We start from the raw sequence: 15461 nt of genomic DNA on the forward strand, positions 1-15461 counted from the left end.
TCTACTAAGAAGAAAGCTACCTCTATCCAGGTGAAAACAAAACACCATTCTGTTGAATTTTAGCATTTTTTCTTTTGCTGTGCAGGCCAGTTCAACAGCTGCTCTTTAGCTTCTGAGTGAAGTGCTTTCTAAGTGAACATGTTCTGATTCAGGCTAAGGAGCTGGCTTTTTTATGATCTGCAGTGTTTTCTATGTTCTGTTTTTATAAACTGAATTTTGTGGCACTTTGTGGCAGGTGCAGGGTATCAGGTAAATTACTTCATTTTTTCTGGGCCCTCTGCTGTGCAAGGAAGTAATCTTTTTGATAAAGTTTTACATTTCATCTCATTTACATTGAACTTAGTGTCAAGAATTGGATTCTTGACAAATCCTTCCTGTGTTGCAAAATAGCTGAGCAAAACCACGGTCCATTAATTCCCTTTGTGTTGCATTACTGATATCGTCTTAACTGACGTTCCCTAACCCTGCAAAATTCAACTTTCACTCATGTTTGAGGGTAAACATCAGAGTATGACTGCCCAAAGCGTAGCCTGAACCAATGCTGAGGGACTGCAAGCAGAGATGTTGTGTTGTGGGGGTGACTGGAGGTAACCTTCCTCAGGCTCGCAGGGTTGCACGGTCCAGAAGGAGAGGTGCTGGGCTGCCCATCACAGGGGACTGGTAGCACCAGGGTGCAACCCAAACACCTTGGGGGACCTCCAGTTGCTGCTGTAGCTTCTCAGCTGTGATGGTTGGTGGGCAGTGGTGTACTGGTGTGACACCTGGGCATCTCCTTTGGGGTCCCACCTCCCTCAATTACAGCAAAGGGCAATATTTGGCAGCGTGGAGGTTGAATGGTCTCTGCAGCCACTTCAAGAAACACTTCTGCTTGGAATTTGTCCAGGGGCAGAAGGATTGTCGGGTTGTCAAGATTGTGGACAGAAATCTAAGTGCTGAAAGTAATAGCTTGTAAAAGCTCCAGCTTGTATATAGTATGCTGTTTACACAGTCTCTGGTGAAGGATAAAAATGTAACATGAGAACTAGCTCCATCTCTTTTTATTCCAGGTCGGTGTCTCAGGGGAAGATTCTACAGAAGATGCAGGCATGCTGAAAACTTCAGAAAAGTGAGCCATGCATCATTCTGAAAGCTGAAAAGTAGCCCCCTGGTAGGGTCATGAACCTAATACAAGTCTTTGTGTCTGTACTGATGTTTGGGGTAGCTGGTCTACTCCTCTTCATGTATCTGCAAGCTTGGATTGAAGAACAACACACAGGTACAGTAGGTTTTCTTCTTCTTTTTTTTTTTTTTTTTTTTTTTTAATCGCATCCATTATTTAAAAGATGAGTAAAGTCTGTTGAATACATGTGGATAGTTGTGGGGGAGGCCCCCTATCTGGCAGTAGAAGGACACTGGAAACAGATATGTTTCAATTGCTACACTTCATAAGCATTAAGAAATTTGAGCAGCATGAAAAGATGTCCCCAGCTACCTAATTGTATTGTATCAGCTTCACTTCCAAAGGCAAGTATTGCAGAATCATATTGTGTATGTGTGAAGCCATGCAAGTCCAGTTTAGAAATAATTCTGTATGATGATTTTCTGTGGGTTTTGTACATTATATTTGGTGTGGCAAAGCAATTTTTGGAGAATTACTGCTAGGCCTTGTAGACAAAAGTGGTCTTTTGAGCAACGATGCCCATGTGGAATCATCCTGTTCCTTTGTTGTTGTTGTTGTTGAGATAGAGTTAGATACTGGACTTACAAGACTTCTTTTATGTAGCATCAGGGTCGTGTTGCTAGTTTGGGTACATCTGTGTTAGCACTGGCTCAGGATTACACTTGAGCACTTGAGTTGAATTTTTAGTGGTCCCCTTTTACAGTATTTTAGTTTGCGCCACAGATTGATCTACATTCCTTTATGGATGAAACGAAACCAGGCTATTTACCTCAACCTCTAATGGATGCTCAGTTCACAGGACCAGTCTAGAGCTAGTCTGAAGTGATGCCCCCACCCTCCCCGAATGTGTATAGGGTGGATGTCAGTAAGGTCCGTAACACCCACCCACTGTTTTGCTCTGAAGATCTACTTCTGTTGTGCCATGTTACTTGAAGGCATATCAGTGATTTTAGTTGAATACATGTTTTGTCGTGGTGTTTTGGTTTTCTTTGCTTGTTTGTTTTCTAGTGTGTTTCCCACCCCCACCCCCCACCCCCCCCCACCCCGCCTTAACGATACAGAATGTTCCCAACTTGTTAAGAAGTCCTGACTTTTATGGCCTCTTGTCTCTATTGCTCAGCTTCCATTTCCTCTGTAAAACTCTTTATAGTATGTTGAAGAAATAGATCTGTAAAACCACATTAGTCTTCTGGCTTTATTGATCTGTGTGTTTGTTCCGTATGAGCTGCTAGGGTCTGCTATGTTTTAGAGAGCCCTGGTGAGAGGGTGAATCTGGTGCACCATTCCTGCAGTTCTTTCACAATGGCCTCAAGGATTTTTTTCAACTAAGTGTAATGTTCACAGCATTAATTTCAGCTTGTTGATGTTTCTGGGCTGGTCCAAGGTGTTTACAAGGTTGTATTAACAAAACTGTTAGAAGAGGTAGTCCAGACTCCCTTCAGAAAGGTTCTCTTGTAATCTGCTGTTGACACAAGGGTGCTGGCAGAAACCAAGAGGTTGGAGGAGTCTTCCTTAATCTCTACTGTTGTCAGGAATGTTAAGGGCAGATATCTTTGCTTTCAAGGTAGTTCAGGAATGTAGATGGTGACTGTAGATTATTGATTTATTTACTTGCTGACATTCTTCACATTCCTTGCATCTTTTCTTGTGCTGTAATTAACCTTTCTTTCCTTGCAGTGCTCCTTGTTGCTATTTCTCACCATGTTTTTTCCACTCCTTTCTTTCGTCTGTATCTATCTACCATTAAAAAGAAACAGGAAAAATATAATAAAAGGGGAATTAGAATGTACTCTATTCTTTTGGGTAACCAGATGCTTTCTTTGGGGTTCTTTATGTATTGCCATAATCTTCAGGAGAGAGGCTTCTCCTTGTACACATAAGTCATTTCCATGTGAAAAATTTCCATAATAAAATGGAAGCTATCAGAGAATAATAGAGTGGTTAGTGAGCTTAAAGTGTGACTGCTATTTTGAGTGCCCTGAATTTTGGCATTCTCTATAGTCATTAGGTCATGCACATCAGAAAGAGCATGGTGAAAAATCATTGTTTGGTGTCTGCTCTAGCCTCTGCTTTTTCCAATTTAAAATGTAAAGCACCATTCTTTTTTATTTCAAACACCTGTATATCCTCTAAACCTTCTGCAGCTCAGTTCTCTAATGTTCCCCCCTTCATGCTGCTTAGGAGTTGATACGAAATAACCCATATTTGCATATTTGCAATACCCATAACTAAACTGATGTATATTTTGTACTTTTTTTTTTTTTTCCCCTCCCCTTGTCTGCTGTGTTTTTCATTTTGCCATGCTTTGTACACTGTGGCTTTTTTGGGGATGAGCTGTGTCTCGAGAATCCCAAATTGACAAGTATCTTTACAGGATTTTATGTGCTTCTTTAATCCTATCACTAGTCACACAGCTGTAAGACAGCTAGTTTTAATCTGCAAGTGGCTGAGCATGTGATTTGATGTTCTATTAAGAAATGGAAAGTGCGCCTTGTGCTTCTCAACTTCGGTCCTGTGAGCCTGCAGAGACAAGTGTTTGTTGTAGGCAGAACTATTTTTATCTTCCACGGTGCCCTACTCAAGACCTACATCATTGGCATTTGCATTTTGTTGCTGAAGGATGCAAAGCTGGATGTGTTTGCGTTGAGGAAAGTAGTTTTGCACCAGTGAGGTGCTGCTGCTTACCACCCCATTCCTCTGAATAACTGACTTGGAGCCTTTATAAATCACAATCACTGGAAGAGATAGTGTGTTTTACTTGATTGTTGTTTGTAATGTTCATGCTTATTTCTCAGGCTCTCCTAGCTGTGCTGTGAATGATTCCCAATCAGCTGTAGATTTTGTGGGGAATCAGAATTTTGTATGGTAATTTACAATTTCCTTGTTAGTGTTTGTCCTGCTATATTAAAGTCAGACCATTTTTCTTCACATGCACCATCCTCAGTGCCACCTTTTCTCTTTATAGCTGTTCATAATTTTTCGCACTAGACTTAATGCCACTTTTCTTTCCTAGTTTGACCCCTCTCCATCTTTTTGGCTTTCTTCTTTCTGCTTGCTCTTCGCATCTCAGAAATCTCAACTGTGATTTGATTCCTTCGTTTGTCTTATTTTCCACTAGACTTGGTCTTATGTGAGCATTTTTTTTTTCTGATTTACTTTTGCAAACTTTCCTCATCATTCAAATTTATCCAGCCCAGGAACACCTTCCCTAATCCTTCATCCTGTCTCACTACTTCAGATGCTCCCGCAGGCTCAGCAGCTGGATGCACCTCTCAGCGCAGCCATGTCTTCTGCTCCCTCCCATTGTGCTTGGACTCTACAGATTATTTCTAGCCACGTTCATCATCCCTATACCTTAGAAAAGAGAAAATTTTTCATTTAGAGATGCCTAAAAAACCACTGCTGGCTACATGGTGGGCCTCTTGAATGGCTTTTCAGAGATATTAGCAGGCTGAGAGAACAGGCGAGTTTCTTTGTTTGGCTCTGTGCATGGAGTGTATAAAGACAGAATGATATATCCTTACTTAGATGTAGCAAAGCCCTTCTGTTGGGTGTCTTCAGTTCACCTCAGTAGACCAGCAGGGAATGGACTTGTCAAGAATAGTCCAACATGAGTGTCAGCACATACAGACTTCATCTGGCTGAAAACTTCACTGATATCAACATTGATCATGTCATATATATGGAGCACTTCAAGTTCTTCATATATAAATATATGCACTTATATATAAATTCTTATACATAAACGAAGCTTGATGTGAATTGAACTAAATCCTACAGCTTTACTTGACAGTTCTTCATACAGTCTTGCATTCTTCAGTGAAAGCATTAAATATTATGGCACTGATCAATAAGTGCTTACTATTTATGACATGCTTAGTAATTTCTAGCACTGTTAATCTTATATAGGGGAAGCAAACTGCTGGGTCTTCCGAGCTGAGTTTTGTATGAGGATGTTGAGTTTTATACCATGAATCACCTGAATTGGGGGAGTGTGAGGTGCAAAGGACACTTGCATTTTAATCCTGCTGTGTTATAGATGTGAACTGGAGTTTTAAGTTGCAAATTCTAATTCTGTACTTGAAAACTTCTTTTTGGGGGACTGATGTGATTTAGTGTGACCGATCCCTACAAAATAGTCTGAAAATGTCTTTGTCCATAGATGTGTATGCTGGCTTTGTGTGGGGTTTTGTTGTGTGGTGGTGTTTTGGCTTTTTTTCTCTTAAAGTTTATGTTTTCTGTGAAGTATGCCTAGGAAATTCATGATTATGAAGGGCTACTTTGGTGTTCCATGGGGTGCAGTATGGTTGATAATTAATGTGAGGAAGGCTGTACTGCCTCTGTCCTCCCATAGATCTCTGGTTCCTGAGGGTGTGAAAGTCTGCCTCTTTCCCAGCAGCCTTGTGTCTCACCTTAAGGATACTGGTTTGTTCTGCATGCTTTCTCCTTGCTTTGCAGGGTGCCAGTTTTGTAGTAGCCTGTGAGTACCCAGGCATCCTTCAGCAGTCTGTGTCATTTCTTGCAGTTCCGTGCATCCACCTCCTGAGTAGCTCCATCACACAGGCCTCCTCAGGCCACAGCTCTTGGTTTTGTAAAGAAAGTTTGAAATTCCATGAACAACTGGCATGAGCTTTCTCAGTTTAGTCTGCTATTGCTGTGGCTGTCTAGGCTGTACCCACACTACTCAGCATAAGGAGCAGGTGGGCTTTTTTCCCCACTTTGCCAGATCTGGTAATCCAAGGGCATCTTTGGGGGTCCTTTAGTAATCTGGTGAGATATTCTGAGTGCATGGAGCGAGTTTCTTCCTTATCTTGACACTTTAAGTAGCAAATGAACGTGTGCATACACATGGTAATATTTAGTCTTTGCTGTTTGTGTGGGTTGATTTTTTTTTTTTCAGACCTTGCCTAGGTGGAGCGATACTGATGTGGCTTAAAGGACAGCTCATACATAATGGATTGCAAAGGCAACTGTTTACATGGAAGTCGTAGTTTTCCTAGGCAGTCTTCAGTAAATACATTAAACTAAGTAGAAACCAGGTTTTTAAATACAGGAGAAAAGGACACTGCTCAATATCTGTTATTAATCATGAATAATTTAGTTGTTCTAGTAACCTTGGAATATTTCTGTTGTCAAAGCCTTGGGGTAGTTTATGGGAGTCTGGCTAACTCTGATGGGAGAACACGGCTGGTATGCAAGCAAATCTTCCTGGTTTACAATGCCCAACTACTAATAAAGCTGTTCTAATAAGTTTGGGTGTGTTTAGGTTTTACCCTTCTGGTCAGAATATGCAGTCTTCGCTGCGCAAAGTGTTTTTCTTTCTTTTTTTTAAAAAAAAGAAAGGAAAAAAAAAAAGTCTGCCTCATTATTGGAGTGAAGCACAAAAGAAAGCTGATTCAATAGGGTCAGTAAATGCTGCTTGGTGACCAGTTACAGACTTGAGGTCCCCAAAATTCTACACAATTTTATTAAGTGAATTTTACCACATAACATAGAATGGGTGACCCCCCCATTCCCCACCCCTGTCCCCCACCCACCCCCTTTAAGTGAGTGCAAGCTGTAGGGAGAGAACAATTGTCTTTGCACAAAATATTCTATTAAGAAACAGGTAGAGATTGATACTTTGTCAAACCATAATGACCTAAAAACACAAGTAAAAGTCAAGGATAAGGAACGGTGGTTTTCAGAACTAGTGATTGTAGTCTCACCCTATCTTCAGCAGCTGCAAAACCCAGAAGCTGTAAGAAAAAGAAGTTAAAACTTAATATTGCAGCATATAACATTTAAGGCTGTATTTATCTGTTTGTGAGGATGTTCCTCCTAGGTGTGGCTGTTTAGCAGCCCTCAACCTTGCATCTCATTCATTTCACTTTTATTGCTCCTATAGCTTAATTGCATCTGATTTTACAAATCCTTCTTTCTCAAAAGAAATTCCTGTTGTGCTCTTTTCTGGAGGGTGTAGTGGAAGAGCATTTCTGAGTTGGTGGTATGTTTTAATCCTTTGGAGTTGCAAAACCCAGAAGCTGTAAGAAAAAGAAGTTAATATTTTGTATTGCAGCATATAACATTTAATGCCGTGTTTATCTGTTTGTGAGGATGTTCTTCCTAGGTGTGGCTGTTCAGCAGCCCTCAGTCTTGCATCTCAACTCATTTTACTTTTATCATTCCTATAGCTAAATTGCATCTAATTTTAGAAACCCTTCTTTCTTAAAAGAAATTCCTGCTATGCTCTTTTCTGGTGGGTATTGTGGAAGAGTGTTTCTGAGTTGTTGCTGTGTCTTAATCCTTTGGTATTTAGCTTCCATCTTCCAGTGGTTTAAAAGAAACTAAATAGGATGAGGCTTTGGAAGCTTCTTTCAGCTATATATTCAATAACATGTTTGAGCAGAAGCTGATGACATTTTGTTTATTATTGTGTGTAAGCTTTTGACAACCCACCCAACCTTGTTCATACCTAGACCACAGAGGTCTACTTCTAGAAAGGTATAGCTCATATCTTAATTGTGCTGAGGGCACCTGAACATACACTTTCTTGCCTATTTTCAAACAGGATTTTCAAAAGAGGCTGCTCTAACTTTCTTTTATCTATAGGTGTGTAACTGAACTAACTTGGGAGTTTGTATTGTAACTACTGCTGGAGGGTTTTTGGCTTACTATTGGAACACTTACGAAGTGGGGTGTCCTCTTTCCTGGGAAGGTTGTGTGTCAGTCATGCTGGCTTCAAAATGTCCTTTTGAATTGGATACAAAACAGGTGTAGGTGGTCTTCACACTGGTTTTGAGTTATTCAGATCCTTGGAGCCAAACATCTAGGTGATGTCTGTAAATTTTACATGGAGCCCATAGCAATCAGTCTTTCTGTTAAATAGCTATGCTTTTTTTTTTTTTTTTTTTTAACATGATATATTAGTTATTCATCTTTTGTTTAAAGATATGCTGTCGTTGACTGAAGTGTTCAATTTTCAGTTATTGCCCACCATTGTTGTTGCTTTTAGTAACTTCCAATTCATAGCACCTCCTCAGTTCCAGAAAGTCCTTTCCTCACAAGCTGAATATGCAGGCAGTGAAGCTCGGCAGTCTTGTCTCTTCAGTGCACTGATTGTGTGATTCAGTACTATTTAAGACATATGTATAGCCTTACAAAACAAGAAGGCTGGAGACGTAATTTTTACCTGGCAGGTCATCATTTACAAGTAATAGGAGAAAAACTTGGGAGATAAAGGTTTCTCTGTTCCTGACTTGTTCCATTTTCCTTAAGTGTGCTGCACATTGTCAGAATAGCAAGTGGTTGCTGCTGGAGTACATTTAAGGGTGCTTACCTCTGTGTCTGATGTTGAACAGCTTTGATGTGTCGCTTGATTACAAACAGTTCTGTTAGAGCGTGTGATGCGTAGTCTCTGCAAAATTCCAGGGGAAACCTTTGGTTTCTTACTAGAATTAAATTAGAAATTCTAGTGTTTGTTTTTAGTGTGTGTATATACCTATATATGTATATGCACGTATCTTTACTCTTAGAGTCCTCTCTATTTTCCTTTTTTGTGTAGTAGGGACTGCTGGTAGGAGAAATGTTTTAGACAGAAACCTATCTTCTCACTGCAGTTAACTATTTGGATACATGGGGATTAATTTATATGGAAGAATTGTTTTGGTATTCAGTCTCAAGAGCCTTTCTGTCTTTGCCTCCATTTTACTCATTTGGTGTTACTGTTAATAGGTTACTGCTATAAATTCGGGATAATTCTTGAGTATTTTGCAACATCTGTGAAATAAACATTTACAGATCAGAAGGCTGACAAGTTACAAGTAATGAGAGCCATTTCAGCGTACAAAGGATTAATGTCCTATAGAGGATGTGTATGATTTAGCTGGAAGTAAGTGATGTATGTCTCAGGGAAAAAAGGTTCAAGGAAGAAGAAAATTTCCTTCAACTTTATTTTTTTAAACATGGAAAACTTGTTTTATTTTTGGTTCTTTTTTATTTTTAACAGTTACCATTATTGCACGGCAACATGGAAATTGGCTGGGCTTTCAAGTTTGGGTCCCAACTGCCTCAGACAACTGTCTCACTTTTTGTGTATATTTTTTGTTGTTGTTGCATTTATGATAATGGCATATTCAAAGAAAAAGAATGTTGCTACATTTTTACAGTATTTCTGTGGCAGGCATTTCATAACTGTCAGTTTGAAACTGAGAAGATTTATGTCACATCAGTGTATAGTGTTTTCTTTCCCAGCTCCTCCAACCTTGAGCCTTGTGGCTGTATCTTTGGGATTGAATGTTACCGTCTTCAGCTACAATGGAGAGTTAGTTGGGTACTATCAAATGCTACATTTAAACAAACAAAAAAACCCCAAACCCAAAACCAAAAAAACAAAACCAAACCCCTCCGAAGTTTGTTCATTTCTATCCAAAGTCAGGGTTGGTGACCAAATCAGCTTAAAGGTTCTTCTTTTTTTAAAACTAAATATTCCTTACTCAAGAAAATTGCAAAATATGCTGTATTTTAAGCATTGCCCTGTATATAGATGAAACTGTTCCCAGGCATGTATGAGCCTCACTAGATGTAAAATGATGGGGTATAAAATATCACACACATCCATTTGCTTTGAATTTTGATTGGTCCGATCTTGATTTGCCAAAGATGTGCAGCAGCGTCCTGTACTGCCTGGAAAGCCATAGTTGGCGGCAAGTGACAACAGTATTTTGCAACCTAGAAAATATTAGCCCCTGCAGTAGTTCATTAGGAATTCCCACTCCTTCCAGTCCCACTCATATCCACCAAAAATGGTTGTTTCCTTACCACATTGAGAGCCTCCCCCGGGTAACAACATCCAAGGCTATAATTGACCTCTATTAAACCTGTGTGATACCTGCTAGCAAACACAATTTGTCCCTCACAGCTTTGTTGTTTCAAATGATTTAGCTTATATTGACCATGCAGCTTTCTATCACACAGTCCTGGCAGAAATTCACACGGCATAGCTCTAGCAAATTCAGGCTGAATAGGCAGTTTTTATCTCTTAATCCTTTGGCTTCCTAGGAGGTACACTTAGTACCCTCTACAAGGGACAATGACATGAGTTATCAAAATATCTGAGGAATGATAGAAATCTTTTTTTTGTAGGTGACTAAGGCTGCTAAGCAAAGAAGATTCAGGACTTCACATCATGTATTTAATAAACATTTTCTTGTTTACAGTTCTGTAATACTCCAAAAAGGAGGACATGGTAAAAGCTAGCCCTTTCTAAACTAATAATACTTTGGGGTTTTGGCTCAGGGAAGCTGTAGCACAGAAGCTTCTGGAATGGCAGGGGTGGGATACAGGGTAACTGGTGTTGAGTCAGTGGTTGTAAATTCAGTTCACATGGGCAAAACCTGCTGTGAGCCAAGCAGGCAACAGGGGGCAGAAAGCTCAAAGAAAGTCGTTGACTTGGGAAAATTGACTTTCTTGAGAAACAGAGATAGCAAGGCAATACTTGTCTCCTGGAAAAGAATTTCATTGCCCTAGAACATAATGAATGATGGCCTAACAGCCACAAAATTTGACATGCACTTCAGGGGATGACTTCTGCATGTCATGGACACTGGGTAACACCTGGAAAAGATCAGCAGCCAAAGGTTAAGAATAATCAGAATCAATATTAAATTTCACTGTGAGCAAATGCCAGGTGAAAGAAGAGGTGTTAACTGATTTTATATTTAATATGATTGGAGTGGGGCAGGTGATTTCAATACCAATTATAATCTAGTGATAGACGAACTTGCCCAGCTGTACATACGTGTAAGGGCATAGATGGAGGGCGAAGCTGTTAAAGGTTTGTAATACTTTCTTCTACAGGCACATTATAAGCTAGGCTTAATACAAGCATGCACTTAGAAACAGCTCAAGTGAACTTGAGGTTGTTTAAGAGTCATGCAGTTGTGCCCTAGGTATGTGCATAGTGCCTCTTAGTAAATTATTTACAAGAGAAAAGAGGGTTTGAGGGTTTTTGGTTTTGATTATGATCAACTAGGGAGATGTGGTGCATGAGTTCTGTTAGCTGCAGCTGGAAGCACTCAGTTGTATTAAATAGAAATGGGAAAATACCAGTGCCTGATGCTTCACTATTCATCCACAAAATAGCTCTGTTAAGGAAAGAAAAAATGTCTAACAGGAAATAATAAATGTAGTAAACATTGTGTAGAAAGGCAGTTTCTTTCTGACTTTTGATCATACCTGATATTCTTGCTTAAACTTTTAAAAATTGCAGACAAACCCCGGGAAGAGAAAGAAAGACAGTTGTTCCTGAATTGTTTCCAAAACCTCGTAATTTTTCTACTGTTCAGATGTGTATGCCATGAGAGGTTAATTTGACTTTGTATAACCATCCTGTTTTCAGAGAATGGTATAGATAGGAGATAATGTTACCTTTAAAAAGAAAAGTATGTTCTTGCTCTCGTGCAGCTGTTGATAGTTCCCAAACACATGTCTTTGCAAGCCTTAATGTGAACAAGGGTCTTGCTTTCTTGGGTTAGGATGGGGGCCATGGATCTCCAGTCGAGACACCCATTTGCTGTGATGTGCAAATGGTGTTTTCTCAGTGTAGCTGTGAGTTGTGGCACGATTCCCACCATTCTTGTTTGCTCAGGAAGCTGTCTGCTGTAGCTACTTTTGGCAGCATTTCAGTGGGAATGAAAATAGTAGGGTGTGCGTGCTATACAAACATTATGGAAGGGTCAGCTACTCCACTGGAGGGGGCCCAACATCAAGTCCGTGCTCATGAAGGACACAAACAGTAGAGTGCTAAAAAGCTGGTACTGATGGGGATTGGCAGGGGAAAGGCCACCAGCTTTGTCCTTTGTCTCTAGAGGGCTTTGAAGACAACAGTGGAGTAAGGAAAATGGTAGCTCTTTCATTAAAGGATGGCTACTAGTCATGGAAGCTTTTGGCTTCTTCCACCAAATATCCTTGAGCTATGTTACTTTTCAAATTCATTCTTTCTGACTTTGGCCTCACAACAGTGGAAGTTGAATGAGAGGCTTTAGTTAGAAAAAGCGTAATAAAGCTGGGTCAATAGAATTTCACTTTTTGCTCTGCTGATCTATGCAAAATTATTTCTTTATTCCTGGCAAAAACATTTAGTGGCCAAATAATGCAATGGAATCTGTGTTGCAATAATGTTATTGTATTCAAAACAACATACTACAGTATATTAAAGTATTACAGTACACTCTTCAAGTGGAGCATGGCGAGATACATGAAGAAAACACATGTAAATGCATTAATTTTATTTTCATTTCTCTTTGTTTCTGGCTCCTTCTTGCCATCATTAAAGATTCATTAATGCACGGTATGCTTTGTCCACTACTGGGAACTAATGGGCTGCAATCTGTTGACAAAGGTCATGACACTTGAATTGTGTATAAAATGCAGCCTGATACTTTAATCATGTTATGTACGTAACTCATTGAATGTCATTGCTTTAAGATGATTCTGTGATTGTAGTCAAGAATTATGGTACACTCTCCAGAAAGTTCTGCAACACTGTTCTTGATGTAGGGCCAAAGAATCAAGGCATTTCATGAACTTCAACTTGATTTATAAGCTGTTTAGAAAAACTCAAGCCGAGCAGCTCCACAGAGCAGTTATTAATAAAGGTGACAGAAGTTTGTTTTCCTTAGAAACTGAAATTTCCATACGAATATAAGATCCTTAAGTTGTCTAACCTTTTGTAACTCATAGCAGTCCTCTAAGAGGTCATTGAATTTGTAAAATACTGAGACTGGGGAAGAAACAAATCTGTCATGTTCTGTGATGGGAGGCAAAGAAACAGGGCAGGCAGGTTGGTAGAGGGACTGGAATTTACTTGGATGTGTTTTTCTCTTTTGTACTCTTTTGCTGTAGGAATTGCTGAATTATTAATGCAATAATAAAGTCCATTTGATATGAATAGACTCCTAATCACTAAAGAATTTACTTGTTAGGAGCAAAATCATTAGAGTGAGAGCTGGGTGACTGGCCCCTGATTAAATGATACGCAATGAAGCAACAAAATGTAAAAGATATTTTTACAAGAATACGTCATAATCTTTCTTGCTCTGTGTGATCTTATGTCAAGTTTGTTGTTGCATTCTTGGGACTGGTGGCAGAGAGGAGGAGATGATAAGCCATCTCTCAAAAAAACCCAGTTTTACCCCTGACTTTCAAATTAGTTTCATTGACTTGGAGGGCCAACACAAAGTATATGTGAAATATAAGAATAATATGGACATAATTATTGTACTACTTGGATTTTTTTTATTTATTTGCTTTATCCTCTTACAGATGGCAAAATTAATTTCATTGTACTTCTTTCCTGTTAGATTTTTTCACTTCAGTGTGTCTGTTTTGAAGATGAACAGGCAGATGGGGCTGGGTTTATGTAGGCTGAGGTAGCTGCAGTGAGGTATAAATACTTCATGATTTATTTAACCTTTGAGCAGAAATTCCTTTCTGGTAGAATTAATCTGCAAATAGCTGAGGTGTGCTACCATTTAAGTTATGATTGATCATGCAATATAATGAAACTCTGCTGGGATTGGATTTAGGACTGATATACATATAACCCCGATAAAACTGCCAGATGCTGTGACTGACAGCTGGGTTCAAGGTACTCTAGGCAAGTAGAGTCATTGTTGCCTCTCCAGCTACCAATATACTCATATTGTGCAGTTGGCATTAATACGCTGTAAACAAAACATAGTTGAATGACAGTTGGGAGTCAGTTTAAGCAGACTAGTCTGTGATGGCCAATGCCACACTACAAGTAATCTACTTTCAACAAAGTTAGATGTTAATCTTGGTACTTTAAATGGGCTAATCCACATAGACTAGCATCCACTTAAGACAGTCATATTAATTACTTAGGGGAGGTCATTGTTTTGCAAATATTTGCTATCCTTTCAGCATTCATTTCTGCCTGAAAGCCTGGTATTTCCTCTGGGTCAGAGGACTGCCAGAATATCTAACTGCAGAGATGGTGTCACAGCACCTTTTTGGTTTCACCTCCTCTACAAGGGCCAAAGAGCCAAGAAAGGACCAGAAGGGCTAGTTCATTCGGTTGAATAACATTTTCTGAAGTTGATGTGCTCACTAACGAATGTGCTTTGTTACTGTTTACCACCTGACATAAGCCATAGAAAAAAGAGATTCAAAAAATGGCAGAGAAAAGCAAATGGTTTTTTGATCCATGATGACAGGGAAGGAGGGTAAGCCAGATACTACAGTTGTTACAAGAGATGTGCTAAATTTACTTACTACTACATGTTTATTGTACATGCTAATGTTTTTCATGATTATGTTTTACTTTGGTCCAGCTATTTCTTGGCAGTTCTTATCACTAATTTTTTTTTTTTTGTTCTTTGACTATGCTGTTTCTCACATGTCAGTCATTGGTTAAATTCTCTGTCATTAAATCATGTTCCAGTGGCACCATTAAAAGAAGGCTGTCATTACACAGTCATTCTGACAGGTTAAGAATTGTAGAATTCATATTGCAGGGGCCATATGACAAACCAGGCTATAACTGTGGGTTTGCCTTGAAAAAAATTTTGGTATTTCAGGTTTTTCCAGAACTCCAGTTCCTACTGCGTCTTTTCCCGCCCTCCAAATACATGGAAGAAGCTAATGTGGCTGCAGTTCGTAAAGGCTCACACTGGGTGAATGTGTAGGAGTATCATGGTTTTTTATAGTGAGAAGTAAAAACATCTTCCTCATGTAAGATCACCCAGTGCCAAAAATGTCTGTGCTTCAGAGACCGATGGTGGTTCTACTGATCATACAAGTGGTCAGCAGAATTAACAAAGAACTATTTTGTGTGAGAACACTGAAGATGGACCAATTTAAATTACTTAAGCGTTTGTTCCTCCTTTCTTTCTAAATATTATTTTTCTTTGTTTCTTGTTGTTTTGCTCTGATATGATAGTGCACTTGTGTAACAAGTGTTTGTGGCGTAGAGGTAATGTTTCAGGTAGTTACATTGCTGCAGACAGGCACATTTTATTCTTAAATAAATAGCAATAAAACTGAGCAAACATATTTGTTTGCATTTCATGTAATGTCAAATACTTTATCATCAAAATGTTCACTTGAAACTGCACCTATCTAGGAACGTTTTCCAGCTACTAATAAAAAAAATATTTGTTGTGGGGGAGGGAGGCCTAATCTGATGCCTCAACATCTAATGGAAAGTAACAGTAAGCATTTGTATGTGGAGGCATTGCCTTGTAATGGTGCTGTGAGCTGGGGAATGAGGAATGGTGGAAGAAGGGAGGGAAGGCAGAGC

At 39.3% G+C, this 15461-nt stretch overlaps 1 protein-coding gene across 2 annotated transcripts in view; it reads left to right on the plus strand.

The window, feature by feature from the left end:
• CHST9 (carbohydrate sulfotransferase 9) overlaps positions 1 to 15461 on the plus strand; it is a 96697-nt gene that overhangs the window by 6659 nt on the left and 74577 nt on the right. For both annotated transcript variants that reach the window (XM_005433880.3, XM_027797754.2), the window contains exon 3: positions 1047 to 1255. In XM_005433880.3, coding sequence (XP_005433937.2) covers positions 1156 to 1255 — 100 coding nt within the window. In that variant the 5' untranslated portion in view covers positions 1047 to 1155. The remainder of the gene's footprint in view (positions 1 to 1046; positions 1256 to 15461) is intronic.

Source organism: Falco cherrug, chromosome 3 (assembly GCF_023634085.1).
Source record: "Falco cherrug isolate bFalChe1 chromosome 3, bFalChe1.pri, whole genome shotgun sequence".
NCBI classification, from domain to species: Eukaryota; Metazoa; Chordata; class Aves; order Falconiformes; family Falconidae; genus Falco; species Falco cherrug.